This window comes from Ambystoma mexicanum, chromosome 10 (genome assembly GCF_040938575.1).
Source record: "Ambystoma mexicanum isolate Mex_15411 chromosome 10, UKY_AmexF1_1, whole genome shotgun sequence".
Lineage (NCBI taxonomy): Eukaryota > Metazoa > Chordata > Amphibia > Caudata > Ambystomatidae > Ambystoma > Ambystoma mexicanum.
Window position 1 is genome coordinate 1,156,766,955 of NC_090932.1, and position 23,922 is coordinate 1,156,790,876.

A 23,922-nucleotide genomic window follows, 5' to 3' on the forward strand; every position below is an offset into this window, starting at 1 on the left:
TTTGTCCCTGAGGAGGGCACTGGGTCCTATGGTTGCTCTGGCGTTGTGCCTTTGCTCCATGCCCTCTAACTTCTCAGGGGTAGCGGTTTGCAGGGAGTCCTAAACCCTGCTTGTGGAGTGGATTCCATGGCAGTCCTCCGGCACGGCCGCGCTTGTGGTCGCCTCCTGCTCTGACTGTCTTAATTTTGCAGATATTGCCTTCCCCTCCGGGTGGTTCTCTCTCGTGTAGAGGGGTTCTGATGTCTCAGCATTTTTCTGGTTTGCGTGATTGGAGTCTCGTTTTCCGTTTCTCCGTTTGCCAGCCCTTCGGTTGTCTCCTTTGCCTTCGGGGTTCACTATCGTTTGTGGTCTCTGGTTCCTGGTCTCCCAGGATCTTAAGGCCGTCTTCGCAATTCGTTACTCGGTGTTGTCTTTCTTCCCAAGTGAATAGGAGGCCGAATGGGAATGTCCATTTGTATCGTATTTGTTTTTCTGAGAGGATTTTTGTTACTTGACTCATTTCTCTTCTTTTTCTAAGCGTTGATTGGGCTAGATCTTGGAACAGCTGGATTTCTTTCCCGTTCATTCTTATTTGCCCCATTGTTCTGGCCTTCCTAAGAATTTGTTCTTTCTGTGTGTATCTTGTCATGGCCACAAGTACGTCCCTTGGGCGGGATCCGGGTTCGCTTGTTCTGCGGGGCCCTACTCTGTGTATCCTGTCTATTTGGATATCTTCCTCTGATCCCTCCTGTAAGATTTCCTGGAACACTTGTTGTACTGCCGTTAGGAGGTCTTTGTCGTCTATTGTTTCCGGCATGTTTTTAATTCTGATGTTCGATCTTCTAGACCTGTTCTCCAAATCCTCGCATTGGGATTCTAGTTCCTGCGCTAAGCGGGCGAGTCTGTCTTGCGCTTCCGCTTGTTGGAGTGCCTCCTCATCCATGTTCTGGACCGTCTTTTCCAGATTGTCTGTTCTCTCTCCGAGGTTGTCTATATCCTTTTTTAGTTCCTGTACTGCTTGCTTCATTTCGTCCTTGATGTTGTCAAATTGCGCCTGGGTAGATGCGATGAACTGTTCCTGAAATTCCTTGAACCAGGATTTCATATCGTCCCTCGTGGCCATATCTGCGTTTTCTACCTGTTCCGGTGTGTCGCCTCCTTTATGTTTTTGTTTGATTGGACGTTTGGGTATCGAGTGTCCCCGTCCCCAGATTTGGGTCAGGTCTTGGTCTTGTCTGGGTTTGCCTTTTTCCGCCACCGTTGCATGTGATCCACTCTTCGTTCTGGGCTTTGACATGTGTTTGGGCCTCTTCGCTTGGATTTTTTTGATCTCCTGAGTGTGGGCGGTGGAGTCGTTTCTTCTGTGGGGTTTTCTGGGGCTTATGATTCGCTTCTGAGATTCCTTAAGCGGGGTTCTCCTTAGTGGTAATTCGTTTGTGTTGGATGCTTGTGGAGTTCTGCTTTCTCGTGTTTCCCCGTGGTCTCTGCTACGTTTTTCTTTCTCGGCTTTTTGTTATTTGCCGGGACCCGTGTAGACCCTGCCTGATGGTCTCCCCTTTTCGCGTTTGCGTTGTGTTTCTGCTGTCTTTTGCTAACCCGCTTTTCTGCCTTGTGCCGGGGGGGGGGGGGGGTCTGCCGTGGAGGTTCCCTATCTCCCTCCAACTTTGGGTGTTGCACGAGGATTTGCCTCCCCGTGTTCCCCCTGCCTCGACGTGTCTATCTTTTTTCTCTGCGCTGGATGGGGGGGGGGGGTCCTCGTTGCCAACGACTTTTGTGGGGATATCTCTTTCCCACTTATCCCTCTGCCTTCCCCCCGCCTCGTACCTTTGATCCGTTAGTTGCTCCGGGGGCTCTCTCGAGGGTCTGCCGTCCGCCTCTCAGCCGCCGCGGGCACTTCGCTCCCTTCGCTGGGTTCGCTCGATTCCTGATGTGGGGGTGGGTCTCGCTGTCTGGTCTCGTCCTTATCGGTGTGCTTCCCGCCGCTGTGTCCGGCGTCGGATCTGGGGCTGATCTTGTGCTTGCGGGGTGCGCCGGTTGGGGAATTGGGGAGCTTGCTTCGCTCCGTCTGGCTGTGACCCGGCTGGTCCCCCTCTTTCCGCCCGGGCTGATTCTTTCGGCGGGAGTCGTGCCCCTTGGTGCGGGACGATTCCTTGCTTCGTGCGGGGGAGGGGCGGGTCCGGGCCGACGCTCGATCTCTTTTGATGTTCCCCACGTTCCGTTGCTTGTCGGAGGGAGGTTGTTTCACCTTCCTCCCTATCTGGGGGGGAAGTCGCTTCTCGGATGTCTCGGTAGGCTCTCGAAGTGAGGTGCTTAATGTTGCGGCCCGAGCCGGGGGACGGAGCTACGCTCACGCACGTCCGCTCCGCTCGGCCGCCATCTTGGAATCGCATTAATCCTTGTTGACCTATCCGCCGCCTTTGACACAATCAATCACTCAATCCTCCTTGACCACCTCCACGCCATAGGCTTTCGTGGAACCGCTCTCAAATGGATAGCTTCATTCCTCAAAGATAGGTATCAAATAACAATACTCTCCACCTATTCCTCCCAAGCCCGACCAGTCGACACGGGAGTCCCACAAGGAGCATGCCTATCTGCCCTCCTGTTCAATCTCTACTTGACCACCCTCCCATCAATAATTTGTTCACACAACATCCTGTGTTACAACTACGCTGATGACACTCAACTAATTCTAAAACTCCTGAACTCAAAACCCAACTGCCGACCTGACCTCGCCTCCTGCCTCCTTGACATAGAGCTCTGGATGACCCAAAGCCACCTCTTGTTAAACCCCTACAAAACTGAAATCATGGTATGTGGCAACTCCGAACTTCTTCCACACCCACTACCTTGGCCATCCGCCATGGGCAACTCACGACTCCCTCTAACTCTGTAAAAAACCTTGGATGCACCCTCGACTCTGACCTAACACTCTTGCGCCAAGTCAACAACGTCTCAAAGTCCTGCCACTACCACCTTAAAACTCTTAGGCGCATCTTTCCATATCTCTCCTTTCCCAACAGACTCTCCGCGGTCCAATCAATTGTTATATCAAGACTGGACTACGCAAACCCCCTCTACCTCGGAGTCCACGCTTACCAACTGAATAAACTTCAAAGGGCCCAAAACGCCGCAGCCAAACTGCTACTTGCGCTCGGCCCAAGAGACCACATCTCCCCAGCCCTTAAGACTCTACACTGGCCCGAAGGGTGACGTTCAAAACCTTATGCATTTCTCATCAAGCATTGCATAAAACTGGACCTCAATATCTTCAGAACAAGCTAAAACCCTATCACCCTCCATGCCCTCTAAGATCAAGCTCCGCCGGTCTCCTAGTCATACCTAAAACAAACTCAGTCAGGTTAGGCGGATCATCATTCTCAGCCTTGGCCCCCACACTGTGGAATGCACTCCCACCCCACATCCGCCTAACTGAAGATCTAATGTCCTTCCACAAACTACTGAAAACCTGGCACTTCCCCTAAAACCAACCCATACGTAATCAAACCCAAACAAAATAACAGCGGCTCAATGATACCAATCCAACAAACTACTAGATCCTAAATAACAATAAGACAAACAACAATACAACATCAAGATCCATGTGAGAAATCGACAACTGATAACCGCTAATGTAAACTAAAAGGACAAACAGAATAGATCAAGTAAAGTAGACCAAAGCAGTGAAGTGGATAAAAAGAATAAATTGTACGAAAACAGTAATGAAGTTTAAATTAATGAAATGGATGTAATGAGTACAATGGACAAATTGAACAAAACGGGCAAAATGAATAAAGAGAAGAGGATGGAAAGATGATGACAGGAGACTGATGAGTACACAGACAGATGACTACGACTGAATGAGTGCATGGCATAAATGGAAAGTAGAGAATAGAAGATTCAAGTGAAGGAGATAAGAGCAGTGCATGAAATAGATATAGAGCACGGAACGGATCAAGTGCGTTTGACAAGTGACAAGGCCTGAATCGATAATGCATGATGAATGAACAAAGTGAATGAGCGGATGAAATCGTTAGAATGAACGAAGCGCGTGGAACGGATGAGCGTGCTGAGCGGACAAATGCGTTGAGCAGATTAGTGTGTAGATCAGATGAGTGTATAGAACGGATGAGTGTATAGAACGGATGAGTATGTTGAGCGGATCAGTGTGTTGAGCGGATGAGTGTATAGAGCGGATGAGTGTGTAAAGCAGATGAGTGTGTTGAGTGGACGGGTGTATAGAGTGGACGAGTGTGTAGAACGGATGAGTGCATAAGTGCGAAGGGGTGTGTAGAACGAAGGAGTGCATAGAGCATATAAATGTGCATAACGGATGAGTGTAGAGCGGATCAGTGTATAGAGCGGACGTGGCTGTAAAGCGGATAAGTGCAGAATTGCGGAGGAGTGTGTAGAATGCAGGAGCAGATGAATGTGCTGAGTGGATGAGTGTATAGAGTGGATGAGTGTATGGAGCGGATGAGTGCGTAGGAGCGAATGACTTTGTAGAACTGATGAGGGCATATAGCAGATATGTATGTGGAAAGAACGATTGCATAGAGCGGATGAGTACGTGGAACGAATGAGTGCGTGGAGCGGATGAGTGTGTGGAGCGGGTGAGTGCGTGGAGCGGATGAGTGCATGGAGCGGATGAGTGCGTGGAGCGGATGAATGCGTGGAGCGATTGGGTGCGCAAAGCGGATGGGTGCGCAGAGCGGATGGGTGCGCAGAGCGTGATAGGTGCGCAGAGAGTGATGGGTGCACAAAGCGGAAGAGTACGCAGAGCGGAAGAGTGCCCAGAGCTGAAGAGTGCGCAGAGCAGAAGAGTGCGCAGAGCAAATGGCTGCGCAAAGCGGATGGGTGCGCAGAGCGGATGGGTGCGCAGAGCATGATAGGTGCGCAGAGCGGAAGAGTGCGCAAAGCGGAAGGGTGCACAGACCGGAGGAGTGGGTACACTCCTCCGGTCTGCAGGTAGAGCGGACAAGTGTATAGAGCAGACGAGTGCGTAAGAGCGGGTGAGTGCGTAGAGCAAGTGAGTGCGTAGACTGTACGAGGGCATAAAGCAGACGAGTGCCTAGATATAGAACGGGTGACGTATGTAGATGGAACGAGTGAGGTATGTGGATGAACGAGGGTGCAGGACAGACGAGTGCGTAGAACGGATGGAGCGGGCGAAGTATGTGGATGGAATGGGAACGTGTGTGGATGGAAAGGGGATGCATGTGGATCGAATGGGGACGTATGTGGATCGAATGGGGGCATAAGTGGATGGAGTGGGGACCTAGGTGAATGGAATTGGAGACGTATGTGGATTGAACGGATGAAGTAACTGAAAGGTACTGATGTAACATGTGAAAGGTACGGGTGAAATATGGGGAAGGTACAGATGAAAAATGTGGATGGGGCGCATAAAACAACTTAGAATTCACGGAAATGATCCGAGTACATGAACATATCCCAGTGCATGGAACAGATCCGAGTGCATGAAATGGGCTGGAGTGCATGGAATGGACGGGAGTGCCTGGAACTGTTTGGAGTGCATGGAACGGTTTGGAATGCGTGGAATGGTTGGGAGTGCGTGGAACGATTGGGAGTGTGTGGAACGGTTGTGAGTGCGTGGAACGGTTGGGAGTGCGTGGAATGGTTGCGAGTGCGTGGAATGGTTGGGAGTGCATGGAATGGTTGGGAGTGCGTGGAATGGTTGGGAGTGCGTGGAATGGTTGGGAGTGTGTGGAATGGTTGGGAGTATGTGGAATGGTTGGGAGTGTGTGGGATGGTTGGGAGTGCGTGGAATGGACTTGAGTGCATGGAACTGACTGGAGCGCATAGAAGTGCGCAACATACATGAATGGTTTGGAATGCATGTAACATTGAAAGAGCATGTAAATCATCTTATCTTAGCTTACCACCATGCTTACTCTCCTCTTTACACCACCATTCAACTAGAACACAGAGATACTATGACACCATTCGGTATAGCTGTTCTCATACCTACATCTGCCTCATACTCCACATCACTCTAACTAATCACTGCTGGTTTCACACCCCCCAGCCAGGCGTTCTCCTCAGGCCTAACGCAGCCAGAACCGGTCTGGATAAAACCTGCCAGAACGAACACATACCCCTGATCTCTCAAACCACCACATCTACCGCTATGAAGCAGCTATTACACGAATGCCACACCAGCTGCACACATATTCGGTGCTTACAAGCACCTTTGACTCTCTCTACTGACTTCAACTTCGGTTCCCGAGGGCGTTCAATCTACCAGTGCCTTCAGACCATACTAATGGTAGATAAGGCGCTATATAAATGCAAAGTAACATAACATATCAAACCAACATTTTCACCCCATACAAAGCCTCCCACCGCGCTTCAGCATCTGTTCCAAATTGTTTGTTTATACATTTGTAGAAATACAACGTTCTTAAAGATCTCAATATTTATTTAGTCATTTTTCCCATACTCATTGGATGTGTCAGGTGGAGGACACTATGACCTTCTCTTAATGTTCTGCTCTTCACTGTGTGCGGTTTCTTCTGGATCACAATGCACCTCTAGACTCTTGTTTGTTCTGATTCATCACTCTCCTCTAAACTATGGGCCTCATTATGGGTCGGGCGGTCCGGAAATAACAGTGGAGGTAAACCCGCTGCCACTGTTACTTCCGAACCTCCCGATCTCGAGTCCTGCAGGCGGGAGGTGGTGTTCCCGCCAGGTCTGACCTGGCGGGTTTAACACCGCCCGCCTGCAGGCGGATGTGGAAACACCAGCACCATCACGAGATGGTGCCGGTGTTTCCACTTCCCCATTCCCATTGAGTCCTATAGGACTCAATGGGAATGGGGATTTACTGAATTCCGCCTCCGGAATTCCCAGGACACCAGGGTCGTAATGCCCTGGTAATTCCAGGAGTCATGGAGGCGGAATGGTAATACGAGTCCGGCGGTAACCGAGCCGGAAAAACCGGCTGGTTGCCGCCAGACTCGTAATGAGGCCATATGTGTCACTTGGCTGTGCACTGTTTGTCCTGGTTCATTTGGCTTTTCTACATTGTTTGTAGTTAATACTGGCTAATCTGTAGAGAGAATCTGCACCTCTCCTTTTTCTACCCCAAAGACCGTGGACTGGACCTCCTCCACCATTTCCAGCAGCAATTCCTTAGCATGTACTACTACTGTACTTGAAGTGTGACATTTGGACATATCGCTCTTTATCTTAATCGTAATGCACAGTTCGGACAGTGAATTGAAAATGCACGGCCTTGACCAAGCATGGAACTGTAGATATGGAGTGTCCCCTACAGAGATGGTAATGTTTCAAAATCACCATCACTTTGATGTTGAGAACTGTTACAGCTCTCCTCACTCCATTGACAAGACCTCTCACACTCATTCTGGAATAATTAACAAGGGCACAATTTACCTAGCTCCATTAACCAGGTCTTTGTCATGATCCATTTCACTAACTCCTTTGATAAGGACTGTTACAATCACCCTAGCTTAATTTGGAAGGGCACTTACTGTCGGTCTCCCTCAGTTGAAGTGGACACTTACAATGGTCCCCATTCCATTGACAGATACTCTTAAAATCAGCCACGGTCCGTTTATGAGTACTTGTATTACCACCATAAGTCTATTAATGCAGGATCTTGCAATCGTACTGACTCCATTAATTAGGTATCTTTCAAACTCAAAGCAAAACAAAAGAGGTGATGGCTGAAAGGTTTAGAATTAATAGTAACCTCTGGCATTGCTCTGAGCAACCATCCAGACCATCCTTCTTCACCTGCCAAGCCATTACAAAAGGGAAAACCCACATGCAAACCAGGCTTGGTCCCACCCAAAAAGGGGCAGTCCAGGCCGAACTGCTAGGTCACGTCCCTTCCGCATGAGACCACAAGCATCCCCAAAAATATTTCAGCCTTGTTGGTCCTCATCAGTGAGGAGTAGCTTGTGTCTCATGCAGAAGGGAAATAGCCAGGCAGTTTGGGCTGGACTGCCTCTTTTGGGGTGGGATCAAGTCTGATTTGCTATCTTTTAAACTTTCTGCATCCATTGTCAAGCACTCTGTTACAATGACATGCATTTGTAGATTACAGTGCTTGTTCTATTGCACTTTGCACACCCTTGAATCAATAATTGTACATGACTTAGAAAATGTATTATGGCCTTAAGTATTTTATAACAGATCTAGGTGCGGGGGAGAATGGACTGCCCTGGCACATGGGCAGCAGATATATATGTGGTAGAGTGAGTTCCCTAGACAAAGAACTCCCGTCCCCTGCACACTATCTTGGGCTAATCGCCAAATGTTTTAACATCCATATTCAAATGATAATGAATGGATTTCAGATGATAGTGATCATAGATTTTTGGAAGCAGTTTTCAATATTTAAAGTAAAGCAAGCACTAATATTAATTCCTTAATATAAATGTATACAAAGTGATTTATTCATAGAGAAAGTATTAATAAGAAATCATTAAAAAGTGCCAGTGCATTTCGAGAGGATCTCTTTAAATCAGAAGAATTTTTCTTACAATTTCTCTACAAACAATTCAGAAAGCATTACTGTCAATAAGTATCCATCTTTCAATGAATGATCAATTAATAGTCATATTCAACACAATATGAATCATATTACAACCAATACCTCTTATTTCCCGGAATCGTCCTGAATCCACAGTCTGCCTCATTTTCTCTCATTCACTTGTTATGTTCACTTCCCTTTTGATCAGAAAATAATCCCAATTACTGGAATGAGCATTTTTTGATCTAATCATAATGTACATTACAAAATGTACATCCAAAATTGCTTTTTATTATGGCATGCCTATACACTGCATGGACGTATGGAACACTTACACAGAAGGAAAATTGATGACACGCATCTATAGAAAACCTACAGACATTAACAATACCCTTCATTATAACAGCTTTCATCTGGCACATCTAAAGGAAAGTTTACCATGCAGTCAATTTCTTAGATTGAAACAAATAGTATCCAGCACAGAAACAGTCCAAAAAGAATATGATCTCATGACAGAAAGGTTTCGAGAGCTGGGCTACCGATCAGAAATCTGAGATACAGCAGTAGCCAGAGCTGAAACACATCAAAGAAAAGACCTATTGAAATCTGACCCATAAAGAGAAACTAACAGACTGATACATACATTGAAGTATTTCGCACAGAGTTACAAAGTCTCGGGATGATAGCTCAGCAGCAACGTGCCCGCCTTGGAAGCAAGACGACACGGAGCAACACAGGTTCGATCCCCGGGTCCGCGCTTAGAAACCTCTGGGTATTAAGCGCGTTAAAAATATCATATCGAACCAAACCAAAGTAGCAAAAATCATTAAAACAAATTGGAATTGGGTAAAACATGACCCCACATTAAACAAACTTTTTCCAGAGCCTCCAATGGTGGCTTACAAGAGAGGATGGAATATCAGAGACTCTTTGATCAGAGCAGAAAGATTGGGTAAACCAACACAAACCCAAACCGGGCACCTTCCCTTGTTTAAACTGCCAGCACTGTTCAAACATTCTCAAGGGGGGGACCATATCAGACATCCTAATACGGGCAGAAAAATAACACTTTGTAACTTTGCGACATGCGATAGCAAGAACGCAATCTACACTTTGAAATGTTCATGTGGCAAATATTATGTAGGCCAAACCATCTGGAAAGTTAAAGAAAGATGGACGGAACATACATCTACTATAAGGACTCGGAATATCAGATCACCAGCGTATAGACATTTCCATGAAAACAAGCACACAATATCACAAATGAAATATGTAGCCCTAGAGATTGTACACCCTCCACCTAGGGGAGGAGATATCAGTAAAAAGATAGCCCAAAGAGAATTGTATTGGATCCATCAGTTAGACACAATAGCCCCACTAGGGATGAATGAGGATTTTTATTTGGGACCTTTTCTGTTAATAGGGAACATTCTGGATTACATACTTTACTGCTATTAGAGGGACGATAGACTGTACACTACATGGAGACGGAATCAACTGACGAGAACCTAGGATCAGATACAGTATCAGCATTAGAGTGTTAACAAACTGTACACTTCATATGAGTATGCATAAACTGACTAGTAGTGCATCGCTGTATTTGATGTGCTTTTAGCATCATATCCATCCATCTGGAGTTCACACCATGGTGACAAATATGTTTGACCCTAGCTGAAATTCCTATTGAACAATAGACTGTAAACTCTGAGGAGCAGAGATATTTTCATCATCAAAAATGAAGATATTAAACACTAGGTCAAGACACTTGACTGTACACCCCTATTGGGTAGAAACCACTTGTAGGTGAACATAGATAATTATATGAAATGGGCTCCTTTTGGATGATCTAAGGCCTTGGTGAACGTCTGTGCAAGTTACATTACTCCCCTATTATACTAAGGGACCGTGATGTACGACTGGATCAGTGATATTCATTTGCAATTAGACCAAAGTGTAGCTCTGCATCTATATAATTCCTCATGAGGATATCTGAACACGTATTACCCCATTGGACTACATGGAATATTCAGTTAGACATATAAGTAAGAACTATAGGGTATACTACAAATGACATTCTTATGTAGTTTCGGGCTTTGCATCATAGTAATGCTATCAGTTTTCATCTTGTGTTTGTAGGCTAACTTCAATTTCAGTTTTTCTATATTAGGAGAACTATTCATTTAACATATGGAGCACCATTAGAATGCACATCGGAATGGATGAGTATATCTCCCATGCCCAGCAATCAGGTTTAATAAAAATGAATAAAAGATCTGTGTACATGGGTGATGTCATCGGCGTCACTATGCAATGACATCACCATGACGGGGGACGCCATAATAAAAAGTGGCAATTTTGAAGGAATGCCATCCTTTGGTTCACGAAAAGGCAGTGGGAAGTACTTCATTTTAAAAGATGAAGTACGTGTAGACCTTATGGGGTTTTGAAAGATTGCTTTAACCCATTTTTTTAGACTACTAAGGGCTGATTCCACCTGCTCCTGATATACACATATCTATCTCTAGAATCTCGAAGATCCAATTGGAGCAGCAGAGAGGGAAGCATCCACCAACCCATACATCTCCAGCTTATTACAGACAAAACTACATATGTGGTGAGTGTGATAGTTTCAGAACAAACTTTATAGGCTTCTCTCAAAAGAAGTTGTTCCCATCTCACAAACGTGGGAACATTGGAAGCATGCCTATCTTTGACAGGAAGTCTAATAGTGAAATGCCTAATTGTTTTTAGATAAGAATAATTTCATAGTTGGAGGACCCACTGAAGTTTCCCCCACATCAGTCTTCAGACAGAGTTGGCCATTAAGCGAGGTGAGTGTATATCAGTATTAGAGGAGGTATTATATTGCAGATAACAGACTAGAAATAGATTGGTACAGCGTGGATGACCTAATTAGTAATCTATCTGTACAGGAGATCAGGAGACGCTTTTGTACAGAATATGGAATAAAAGAGACCTGGTATGCAGACGAGGCAGGTGCGGTTGTTGCACATTCTCTAATGTACATTATGATTAGATTAAAAAATGCTAATTCCAGTAATTGGGATTATTTTCTAATCACCAGAGAAATTAATATAACAAGTGAATGAGTGAAAAACGAGACAGACTGTGTATTCGGAACAATTCCGGGATATAAGAGGTATTGGTTGTAATATGATTAATATTGTGTTGGATATGACTATTGATAATTTATTGAAAGATAGATACTTATTGGCATAATATTTTCGGAATTGTTTGTAGAGAAATTGTAAGAATAATTCCCCTGATCAAGAGAGATCCTCTTGAAAAGTGTTGGAACACCCCCCTTTTTAATGATTTGTTATTAATACTTTCTCTTTCAATACATCTCTTTGTATAAATGAATATTAAGGAATGAATATACGTATGTGCTTTACTTTAAAGATTGAAAACTGCTTCTAAAAATCTATGATAACTATTATCTAAAATCCATTAATTATAATTTAAATATGGATGTTAAAACAAGTTGTGTTTAGCCAAAGATAGTGTTCAAGGGACGGGAGTTCCTCGTCTAGGGAACTCACTCTACCACATATTTATTTGTAGATTGCCAAAGCTTTCCAGCACCTTTGTACCTACTGAGATTGTTTGTCTCTTACAGGTAGAAAACAAAGCAAATGGAGTATTGGCAGCAGCCAAAGTGATTGAGGCACCGAAGGAGGAGCAGCTGGAGGACCACATGGTGGAGATAGATATTCTGGCTGAGTGTCAGCACGCCAACATTGTGAAACTCCTTGAGGCGCTATACTGGGAGCACAAACTATGGGTAACTCGTAATATTGCCATGTGCTGTTCCGTTATAGTGCTGGCCCAGGAACCCCATGTCAGCACTTGCTAGTGCAAGGCAGATTGCCCAATGTCTACTCTATATGAAGCCGGTGACCCTGTGCTAGTTTAATTGCATGCCTGGTGCTTTTTGTCTTCTTTAATGCTTTAATCTCTGTTCCTGATGCTTGTCCCAGTGTCCTGTTTCTCATCTGATGCAAGTCCTGGTGTCTTGTGTTTGCCATGAGCTAGATCCCTGTGTAATGCTGCCGTAATGCCATGTGTCTGCTCTGATGTTTGACATTGTTTCCTGAATCTGCTCCAATAATAGGCTTGGTCCCATGCACCTGACTGAATTCCTAGCCTGGCTGCCTGTTTCAGCTTTGATGCCAGACCTAGCTCCTGTGTCTGGCACAGAGCCATGTGTTTGTTCTAACACAAACACAGGTTTGCTGTATCTGCTCTGATATCAGGCAACCTGGCCTGCCTCACCTCATGCCCATGTGACCTGTGCCTGCCGTAATTCCAGGCCTGGGTGTTTTGGCCAGAACTGTTGCCCTGTATCTGGCTGTAGACCAATCGGAGTGCCCTGTGTCTGTCCTGATTCCAGGTATTGTCCCCTATGTTCTCTGATGCCAGGCTTGATGACCTTTCTCTGCTCGGATGTAAGGCCTGGTCCCCTATATCTGTTCTAATGCCACTGTTAGCTTCTTTTCTGGACCCCCCCAAACAGGAGTTCTGTCAGTGTCTGTCCTTTAATCTTTTTTGCACCTTATGCAATTATTCAGTCAAAAAACTGTTACACCTCCTGAATTGGACAATTATTGAAGGCATTTGTATTAACAGTATGCGTTGTGCAAATTAATATTTTTCATTTCCCGTGAAAACTGTTTTTCCCATTGTATCTTGGTAAAAGCAAACACGCTTTTCATTCTTTCCTGGCAAGGCTCCTTCAACTGTAGGAGAAATCAGAATTCTTCTTCCATCCTCTCAGTGACAGTGAGGTCATCTTAACATCAAAGCATAGTATAAAGATAAGAATATATTACAAAACCAAATATGTTGAAAATTGACCATGAAAGCAAAGCCTCAGCGGACAGGTTTGTGCTAAGGATCTCCGCTCTATAGTCCATTAATGCAGTCCATATTTCCCGAAACTGTTTAATTAGCTCTTGCAGGAAGAAAGGCAGCCTCTCACAAAGCAACAAGAGACATGGGTCACATTGCCTGCCACAATATGAAGTTACTAGGCATTTCTGGCCTACTCCATAAAGACGTGAGGCCTTGTTTACCTGCCACAAGTAATACAATGATCATGTGATCACTTGACTACTCTTGCAGTGCGCAGGATTTTTTTAATGGACTGGTGACCCAGCACAACTACCTCAGGAATGCCCACTTCCAAAGCTTCCCTAATCACCATAAGCGCATACTTGCAAAACAGCTTCAATATTGGACAGCCCCACAGCAGATGACATAATGGTCCATTTAGACCACAGTTTCCCCAACAATTCGGGGACAATGCAGGGTCCTTCCTTTTCGGGCATGTGGGTGTAAAGTATCACTGGTACCATATTTTAAAGAACAGTATTTTTATCTGAGCACTTCTAGGGAACACAGTCTAGCCCAAATCATCTCCCATTCTTTTGCCCTATGTTCTCTTCCCATCCTTTCACATAGGGCCATTCATGCTGAGTAAAAGGAGTTTTGTGGAGAATCTTCTAGAGTTTGTTCATTAACTCCTTCTTGTTCTCTCGTGAACAGCCATCTTCCAGATAAAGCAGGTTCCCTACTAAAAGCATCTCTATCCCTGCCTCTGCACCCATTGGTGCAACAGCAAATGCCTAAATCTCTCTTCCTCCCTTAAATTAAACTTGCCTGCTATCCATACTTTATTTGATAGACCCTCATGGAAGAGTTATGAAGCCATGTCACATCCTCCCTATCCTTATTTCAGGAATACCCTATTATATTTTCTGGAGTGCAACAAGCGGAAATGTGGTGAGGCCTAGTCTTCTCACTCACCTCTCCCAAATGTCCAGCAATGTTTTGGTAAATGGGTTCTGGTATATCACGGTCTGCCTAAGAAAGTGAGGGAGACACACAACAAATTGGACGGCGGTTTGTCAGAAATACTACAATCTAAATGCGCCACCACATATTACAGTCCGTGTTTGACATTCATTTGTTACCCTTAGCTTGGCTGACAGATAATACTTCTTAATATCTGCAAATGGCAAACTGCGACGTAGCTAATCCTAGAGATTCTAGCCTTTTTTCCAATAACTATATAAGTCCAGATTTCCTTTTGTAGCTTATGTACCATAAAGGTTGGTATCCACGGGCAAGGGAATGAAATAAAAATAACACCCTATAGAGAACATGTGTTTGTTATACCGATGTCCTACCAATCCATTATATTGTTTTGGAGCTTCCTATAAACATGTCAAGTTTGAATTCCTTAAGTGGAGGGGGGAGCTCAATTTGCAGCAAAAACAGTTCAGAGGACCTGGTGAAGTGTATTCACAAATGTAACCCCTTAACTGCTGGGCTATTATGCATGTCTATGCAAACAGTACGAGCATACTCGTCCTCAGCACTTAATAGGGGAGAAGCAGGTAAACGGAAAGGAGTGGGATGTTGTAGAAGAAGGAGATCCTCATTTGCAACCAAAACGTTATAAAATCTTCGGACTTTGTGTAATTAATCTTAAAGGCAGAAACTGCATTATATCTGTCGATTTCTGTGAGGCGAGGGGTAGGGGAAGAACCCGGAGGAGTCAAAGATGCAAGCACAGTGTCAGCAAACATGTTTAACCTATATTCAGCATTGTCCAATTGTACTCCCTGTATTCCTGGGTTAGTTCTACTGTTAGTGGCCAGTGGCTCCATAGCCATTGCAAACAATTGTGAGACCGTGGGCTCCACTGCCTTGTAACACCATGCAGACGTATTTGATCAGGCAGGTATACGTTCATCCTAATCCTAGCTATTGGCGATTTATATTTGGCCATTACCCAAGAGAGAAAGTTAGGGCCAATCCAATTTTACCCAAGAGCAATTGTAGATACCTTGACTTAACCCTTCCCAGCATCTTAGAAGAGAAGGGGCGTCATATGTTTTCTTCTATTCTTTTTCATTAGGTGTAGTACCCGATACATGTTCTCAGTAGACTGCCTGTTTGAGTTGAAGCCAGCTTGAACAGGGCTGATGAAGGATGTGATTAAGTGTTGTAATATAGAGAGCACTATCCGTGTATATATCTTAAAGTCTGCTTTTAAGAGAACTATGAACCTACAGGATGAACAATACTCTGGGCAACTTTCCTCAGATATAAAAAGAATTGAGCACCTCTGAAATTATATGAATTAGAGAACTTGCAAAAGCTGTATACAAATCTGCAACTAAAACCACCCACAGATGAGGCTTCTCTTGATTTCTCTAAAGCTTTCTTCAAATTTAAATGGGCTTTCAAGCAAGTCCCGAATGTCTGAGAGATTTTGGGGAACATCTCTTTTTCCAGGAAAGTCTGCTGCTGCGCCTCCAACAACCTAACTTCAGTATATAACTAACATTCTCCTGCTTTCTCCCGTTATCAAGGGCCAAGGATCCTAAGTGATTGCATGTTCAATAAATGTTAGATTTCTCTTTTCTTGCTTTAAGTCTGCATGTTCACAATATTTCTGGTGAGTAGTTTTAAGCAAAGAGAACTCAGCTCACCTACTCTGAGGAATGTTTAGCTGAGCCCAGGTTTCGGAGAGATTCTGCAAAAAAAGGGGGTCCTGGGAGTCCCTCTGCCAGACATTAGTCCTGGTTACCACAGCCTTACCCAGAGTTTTTAGCTCACTATCTTTCAAAGAGGAGACATTTCCAAAACATATCAATCTTTGTCCTGCCCTGGGCCAGTCCAGCACCAAAATGCTAGGCAATTCTCCTCTGAACAAGAGTACCAACAGCAACCCCAGGCACGTGTTTCAGTCTGGTTGGACCTCATCAGTAGGGTGGATCTGTGCCTCTCTAAGAATAGTGAGCAAGGGGTCCACGTCTGGATTCCCCTAGTAACTTGGGGTGGATTAGTGGAAGTGTTATGTACGTTAGTAAAGTGACAATAGTCACGCTTACCCGACAAAGATAGCTGACAGCATAATTTGTCAAAAATTGCGTCTTCCCTATTTATAAGATTTTAAGATATCCGAATCTATCCAAGTTCAAAGCAAGCACTAGGAAGAAATCACTGCTTATTAGCAGATCTCCCCCTGTTTATTTGTCTGTCGTTGTTAGGACTTTTGAGAGAAAGGCAGCATTTCTGTTATTGGACAGACAGACTGAGGCCACGGTGACTCCTTTGACCACTAATTAACATTTGTTTCCCCTCAGACACAGCTTTGTTATCTGCTAACCCTAATGGGAGTTTATTACTAATAAGAACAGCAGTCCCTCCTTTGGTGGTGGAATAAGAGACATGAACATGAAGAGGAAAAGATCTTCTACTAATTAGTCCAAGGTCAAGAGATGAGTTTTCCAAACTTTCTCAAATCCTAACCTTGTTCCTTCAACAAGCACACAAGTATGAGTGTACAGTGGCCCCAAGCTCGACTTGTATACAACTATGTATCTTCTTTATTAATAAATGGCTTATCAAAGTTTAATTTCACCCTTAGGACCTGGACGTATTCATCTTGTGAAAAGAGAAAAGAAAATAATATCCCCAAGAGCCCATGCAGTGTTATAAACGTTGTTAAAGGGAAGGAGGAACATAATACTCCAGACATGCCTGTTAGGAGGATCACATTCACTTTATTCTCAGTTGAACTCAACTCTCACTCAATAGAAACAAGGGTTTTAGCATAAACAAAACCTAGCATACTTGGCAGTGTCCAGTGATGGCTGGACCCACAGATGAAAACTAGGACTTAGTTGTGTTTCCCTACTCCCTGTTCACTCACTTGATCTCTCTTGCTAAGTAACTGTTAGGAAAGATTTCAAGTATGTGCAATTGTCCTTCCATTTATGGACCCTCCCAAACATTTTGGTGTGGCTACCTTAACCTGACTTTTTCCAGTGAAGCTGAGCCTTCAGCTGAACTGCCCTGGGCTTTTGCTCACTTGTTATGGGAAAACTGACACATCGTTCAGACTGGCAGTACCGGGAAACTATGTTTCCCTTAGTCTTTGACTATGTTGCCATTTCTTGGTAACTTTTTAACAGTGCACAATGTACTTTCCAGTACCATGAGCTAGTGTCCCTTTGTTTTTTATGGTCCTAGACACCCTCTAATGATTGTGATTGTATAAGTGTGCCTGGGATGATCTGGTGGCAGCAGTTACTTTTAATAATGTTTCACTTCTTTTTACTGAGTTAAACAGCGTTTACAGCGTTTGGCTCAAGACTGTGGCCAGGTCCAACAATGGTAGAGCCACAAAGTCTTTTGTTCTGTCCAATAGCCATTTTGTCCCTTACCTTCACCCAGGTCGAGTAACCTGGGTGTTCCTTATTTGGGCATGCAGCCTCCTGCAAAAACCAATCTTTTTTGCAGGCTTCTGCCTGCCATTTATGTGTTCCCAGGAATAGGGCTGGGACTGTCTAGTCCCAATCCACACTGCTGGTGCCAGGATTTCTGCAGTGCCTGAATGACAGAGACCACTGTGGGCTGTAATTGGTCCACGTCTGGGATGCCTGCAAGAGATCAGATCTTCTATTGGAAGTCCTAGAATTTGGCACAAAGCTAATCTTGGATAAGAGAAAGGGCTCTGCAGCCATTCCAGGTCGATCACCTGTGTTCTCACCGAACTACAGAAGGAGCCAAGTCTCCTACATGAAGAAACAGACTTGTGAGACCACTTTGGAAGGCTTTGGCACCCTTCGCCCTCTGCTGTCCCATTGGACCCCTGCTTTCTTCTTTGATCAAGAAGGCCTGCCAAGGCGCCTCACCCCTTTGGAGTAGTGGGAACAACTACTCTCAGCAACCCCTGCTTGCCCACCGAATGAGCCCCTCCGGAAGTGTTCCTGGGTCATCCAGCAACTGTCCAGCTCTACCTCAGGGTAACCCGCAGCACTGCTGGTGTCTCGAATGTCTTGAATGCAGACCTGCAACTTGGGACATCGCTTGTTTGTAGTCCTGTGCCAAATTTCACCTCTGGGTCCCAAATTAGGAGAGTGCGTAACGCTGCCCCTATCCACGATGCCTGCGTCACTACCTGGTGGTGACGGTCAATATAGTTCCCCTGATGTTCTGCTCTCCTGCGCCCTGAAGCGAGCTGCACCAGAATTTTCTTCATACCTCCTTTAGAAGCTGAGAAAAGGCAACTGTCCCGTCATGGACAATCGTTCTACACCGCAGCCACTGAGAGCCGGAGCAACACAAAACTGCAGGACTCGAACTGACTAGCAACCTCAACTATACTGGTGAAGTTTGGTCTGGACTGTGTCGAGGGTCGGTGAGTACTTGCATAACTTACCGGTGACCCCCTGGCACAGCCAAGTGTTTTTACGCAAGAGTACCCCTTAAAAGTACTTGAACTTGGCAGGTGTAGCCTGCGTTCCCTAGCTATTCTCACCACTTGAATACTGCTTTGCCGCCAAGGGCAGGGCATACTAGAATTGTGAGAACTTACTCTTCATTGCCTCAGGCCCCTTCCAGACTTGCTACAGCCCTACAAAGAAGACCCACTTTTTGTTTCACCTGCGCGATTGTGCATTTTTATGCACAACTGTACTATTGCGCAAAAGAGTTAAATTCGAAAGTTAGGCAACAAACCCTGAAGGATTACCTATTGCCATTTGTATACTAAACCTAACCCTTTCTTTGCAGGTTGTGGTTGTAACTTATAACTAAATCGCTCTGGGAAATGTAATGTATGTATACTCTATAGTTTAAGGGTTTGTGTGATATCTGTTTTTCTCATTGCTAAAGTTACTTGTATCTATTTGGTCCAGCCGACAATACATGTATAGATATTTTTCACATGCACTTGTCTAAGAGTAATTTGTGGTTTGTTGATGTGTGTGCTCATTGTGTGATTCCGATCACTCTCAGCCCTCCTGAGACTTAGGGGATCATTCCAACCCTGGCGGTAAGGGGTTAAGGGCGCCGGTAAAGGTGCCGGAGCTGTCAACCCCTTACCACCTGATTACGAGTTCTGCTTGCGGGACCCGCTAAGGACATCTGGTTTTACCAGGCTTATTAACGGGCCCGTTGTTAGCATGCTCCCCATTCCCATTGAGCCCTAAGTAGTCACCAACAGTCACACTTGGAATCCGGGTGCAAACAATAGTCACGTACATTGGAACTTAGGTTGGGACAATCACTACCTACAAGCATACAGTGGTAATTTCAAACATAAAACATATACTGAATGTTGATACACGTTTTAGGGTGACAGTCAGCGCTGGTGGACTGTTGGTGACACGTTGGAAATTCCACATTAAAAAAAGAACTTTATTCAACTGGGTGAGTGGAACTTAAACCACTAAATGACACCGTCGTAGGCTCCTGGCACCATTTAAAGCATGCCCACAATATGCAGGAGCACAGCTTCACATAACATTTTAGCTGGGGCCACTTTAAGCATGTCCAGGCTCTGCAGGCTCCCAGCATGTATGCAGATGGCTACTGAGTGCATTTTAAGCACTTGCATGGCTGCAGGAGACCAGCCCAACTTACATTAGTATCTGTTCAGGACAGTTCAGTTCACAGTTGACGGGCCGGAAAAGCCGCACCTGGGGGCACCAGGGTCCACCTCGGCCTAGTCCATGGAACAACTTAGAAATACACAGAACGGATCGGAGTACATGGAACAGATTCGAATGCATGGAACAGATTCAAGTGCGTGGAACAGATTGCAGGGCGTGGAACGGATTGGAGTGCGTGGAACGGATTGGAATGCGTGGAACGGACTAGAGTGCGTGGAGCAGACTGGAGTGCGTGGAGCGGACCTGAGTGCATGGAGCGGGCTGGAGTGCATGGAGCAGGCTGGAGTGCATGGAGCAGACCAGAGTGCATGGAACGGATTGGAGCGCATAGAGTTGCGTGACTTACATGGAATGGTTTGGAGTGTATGGAACGCTTGAAAGAGCATGTAACCCATCATATCACATCATCACGCTTACTCTCTTCTTTACACCACCATTCAACTAGAACACAGAGATACTATGACACCATTCGGTATAGCTGTTCTCATACCAACAACTGCCGCATACTCCCCATCACTCTAACTAAACACGGCTGGTTACATACCCCCCAGCCAGGCGTTCTCCTCAGGCCTAACGCAGTCACAATCGGTCTGGATAAATCCTGCCAGAACGAACACATACTCTTGATCTCCCAACCACGACACCTACCGCTAAGAAGCAGCTATTACACGAATGCCACACCAGCTGCACACATATCCGGTGCTCACACGCACCTTTGACTCTCTCTACTCTCTATACTGACTTGAACTTCGGTTCCCAAGGGCGCGCAACCTACCAGCGCCTTGAGATCATACCAATGGTACATAAGGCGCTATATAAATGCAAAGTAACATAACATAACATGGAGAGTGGGGGTATGGCATGCAGTCACGGCCACTTAGCCCTGGAGCACAGGTGCAGTGCCTGCATGGCACGTTGAGGCGTGCCCTTCCTTTGATTGTCTGGCCCTTTCTGCAGAAATGCTGGGCCGCCACACACCTTCACTTTCTGTACTTTTGTTTGTACACACTGTTCACTCTTCTTTCCACAGTCCCGCCGCCTGCCACGGAGCATTTTCATCTACATCGCCAGAACGACCCAGCACATCTACATCGCCGGAAACGGCCCGAGAATCACATTGGGATGCTGCATGTTTCTTTTCCTTTTGTGCTCCGAGCTTGGATTGCGGGATATTCACTGCTGATGGGCAGTGTTGAATTGGCAGGATGTTGAATGGGCCCCTTCATTTCCTTGCGCCGCCGCGCGGTGCTACATTTACATGCGGCCCCTTCATTAATCACTGGCGGTGGGCCCGGGAACCTCATTGTGGGCTTCCTTTGTCTGTTTTACTCTTCCTTCCGAATCTTCGAACACAGAGTAGGACAGATCACCGCTGATGGCCTGGGATCTCACAGCAGGAGGGCCAAGTCCATTTTATTACCTGCTCCGACACGGAGCGTATCAATTTGCTTCTGTCCTGCCCCTCCCCACCAGAGGCGGGAGGCAAACACAGTGACGTGGAGCGGGTGCAGCATCACAGCTGGAAGCTCTGCCTCATTTTCTTTCAAACGAGCTCCGATGGCAGGAGTACGGGGCATTCATTGCCGGAGGCCACATTCCCTCTGGGTCTCACCTCCCCAGTCACGGAGCCGGTCAACACACAGTGCATATGCAGCCCGGGGGTCACACCAGGGGGCCATTTCTTCCCACCAACACGGATAGTGCAGGAGCACGCGAGGACACCAAGAGCACCCGTCCTTCTCGCGAAGCTCCGATCACAGATCACATGCGACTTGCTGGCAGCCGCAGGGCACTAGGCTGCGGGGTGGCCTCATCACCATCAGGGGGCTCAGACCACTCATCGCCAATGTATTGTCCTGGGGCCAGGGCACAGGGTCCAGGACACCGGTACTGGGGGCACCCATCTGGCTCACCTACAGTGCACATGTCGGGCTGGTTCAAGGGCACACGAGCCAACCCATGGAGTGGTGGGGGCACCCACCACACACAGTTGCATGGCATAGCCCTGATGGGCCATGATCACAAGGACCCAGACCATGTCCGGGGAGGGGGGGGGCACCCCTCTGCCTGCTACACAGCGCCAGCATTGTGCTGCAGAAATAACCACACCGCAGTCATGAGTCAGTTGGCATTGACTGACATGCTGGAAAAGGCTTGTTTCTTTTATTCATTAAGTCACATGGTCACAGACATGTCACATTAGCACAAGCCTGGGAGGGACTCGTTCTCTAAAAGGGGTGCCAAACCACAGAGATCACACCCTACTGCCCGTCTAGCACATCCTGAATGAGGTCACAACTTGTGTTCTTTCCTGATGCATTGTCGGGGGAACTTTAGACTGGTGCTGAGATGGGAGATAGAGTGGGCTCTGCGGGATCCCCCACCCGCATTCTGCCTCCAGGTGCCACATCATAGATCGGGTAGCTCCCTTACCCCTCAGATCCACTGGTCTCCCTCTAAGAACTCACTCTGAAGTTAAAATATAAACTATAATCCTTCTTTCTATTGCCTCTGCTGGTCCTAACAGTCTAAGGTAGAAATGGAAGAAATGGTCTTCAGAGCGCTTAGTAACAGAATTATAAGATGCATCTCCCACTTGCTTCATTCTCCTGCCCACTCCGAGCAGTCCACATTATGCCCTGCTTGGGGCGCTTGCCCGCAGTCTGCCATGCCTCATAACATGTAACCCAAAGAAGGACTTCTTGGAAGGACCTTGCTGAGTTATATCAACATGCCAGATCATGCAGGGTGCAATACAAATGTGATACAGCATAAATAAAGCACAAATGGGAAGAGTTCTTGGAATCAAGTACATCATTTTAGTCCAAATGTAAAAGTAAATAAAAGTGTTTGGCATTCGGATTGAACATTGCTATTTATGTCAATGTATGTTATTTTTACTATTATTAATATTATTTTTATTACTATTATTATTATAGTTCTGATATATTTTTTACAGCGTGAACCTAGCTTTGGAGCACTGTACAGGTCATAGAGCAAAACTATGGTAGCGATCATTTAGCAAGTCATCAAGTAAACATTAGTAACACTGATCACAGTACAATATATGGATGGGTTGTGAATAAGAGATCTGAAATCTAGATTCCACCTAGGAGTTGTTAGAAATGCCAGGTTTTCAGTTCTTTTGTGACCTGAAGGGTGCTTGGAACAGTCTGCATTGACACCATGATGGAGTTCCAGGTGACTGCATTGTAGCATGAGAAGGACTGTCCCCTGGTTTTCTCCTTGACAGCCAGCCTAGTTTCCAGTCTGGTGATGGTCCTATTGTGTGGTGACCATGTGCTGCTCAATGTTTTCACTTTGGCCATCAGGTAGGCTGGCGTACTGCCAGTGGTTGACCTCTAGGTGAGGCACTTGGTTTTGAAGCAGGTCCAAGCTTGGATTGGGAGCCATGTCATTTGTGTGCATGGGGGTGATCTGGTCATATTTTGTAAAGCCACGCTGCAAACACTCCCGCCACCCATCTGCAATTTCCTTCAGCAATCGAGATCCTCAAGGGGAATTTCTCTGCCTCAGAGAGATCGGCAGCGGGTGGAGCGTTGCGGACACAACTTCGGAAAGAGCGGGTGTCCAGGCACTGTCACTGACCAGAGCCTGCTGAGGGCCTCTGGTATCTTCGGCGACGTCTCTGCTGGGCCCGGTGGCCGAGGGGAATGCATACTTCTGAGGCCAGGTGTCCGCTGCCATGACCAGCGAGTGCTGGGACGGAGACTCAGCACCTGCAGGAGCAATGGTGGTGTCGGCATGGGCTTCCAGGTCTCTCGTGGACTCTCCTTTCCCTGGATTTTCTTCTCCTTACCCTCTGCCGGCTCAGTGGCTGTGAGGGCCTCCTCAGGTGGAGGCACTGCGGCTTTAGGGTGGGGCAGTTGCGAATGATTGTCCTGGCCAGGGGGATAACAA

General features: G+C 46.0%; 1 protein-coding gene across 2 annotated transcripts in view; it reads left to right on the forward strand.

The window, feature by feature from the left end:
* LOC138492113 (STE20-like serine/threonine-protein kinase) overlaps positions 1–23,922 on the forward strand; it is a 520,802-nt gene that overhangs the window by 60,347 nt on the left and 436,533 nt on the right. For both annotated transcript variants that reach the window (XM_069619087.1, XM_069619086.1), the window contains exon 2: positions 12,147–12,311. In XM_069619087.1, coding sequence (XP_069475188.1) covers positions 12,147–12,311 — 165 coding nt within the window. The remainder of the gene's footprint in view (positions 1–12,146; positions 12,312–23,922) is intronic.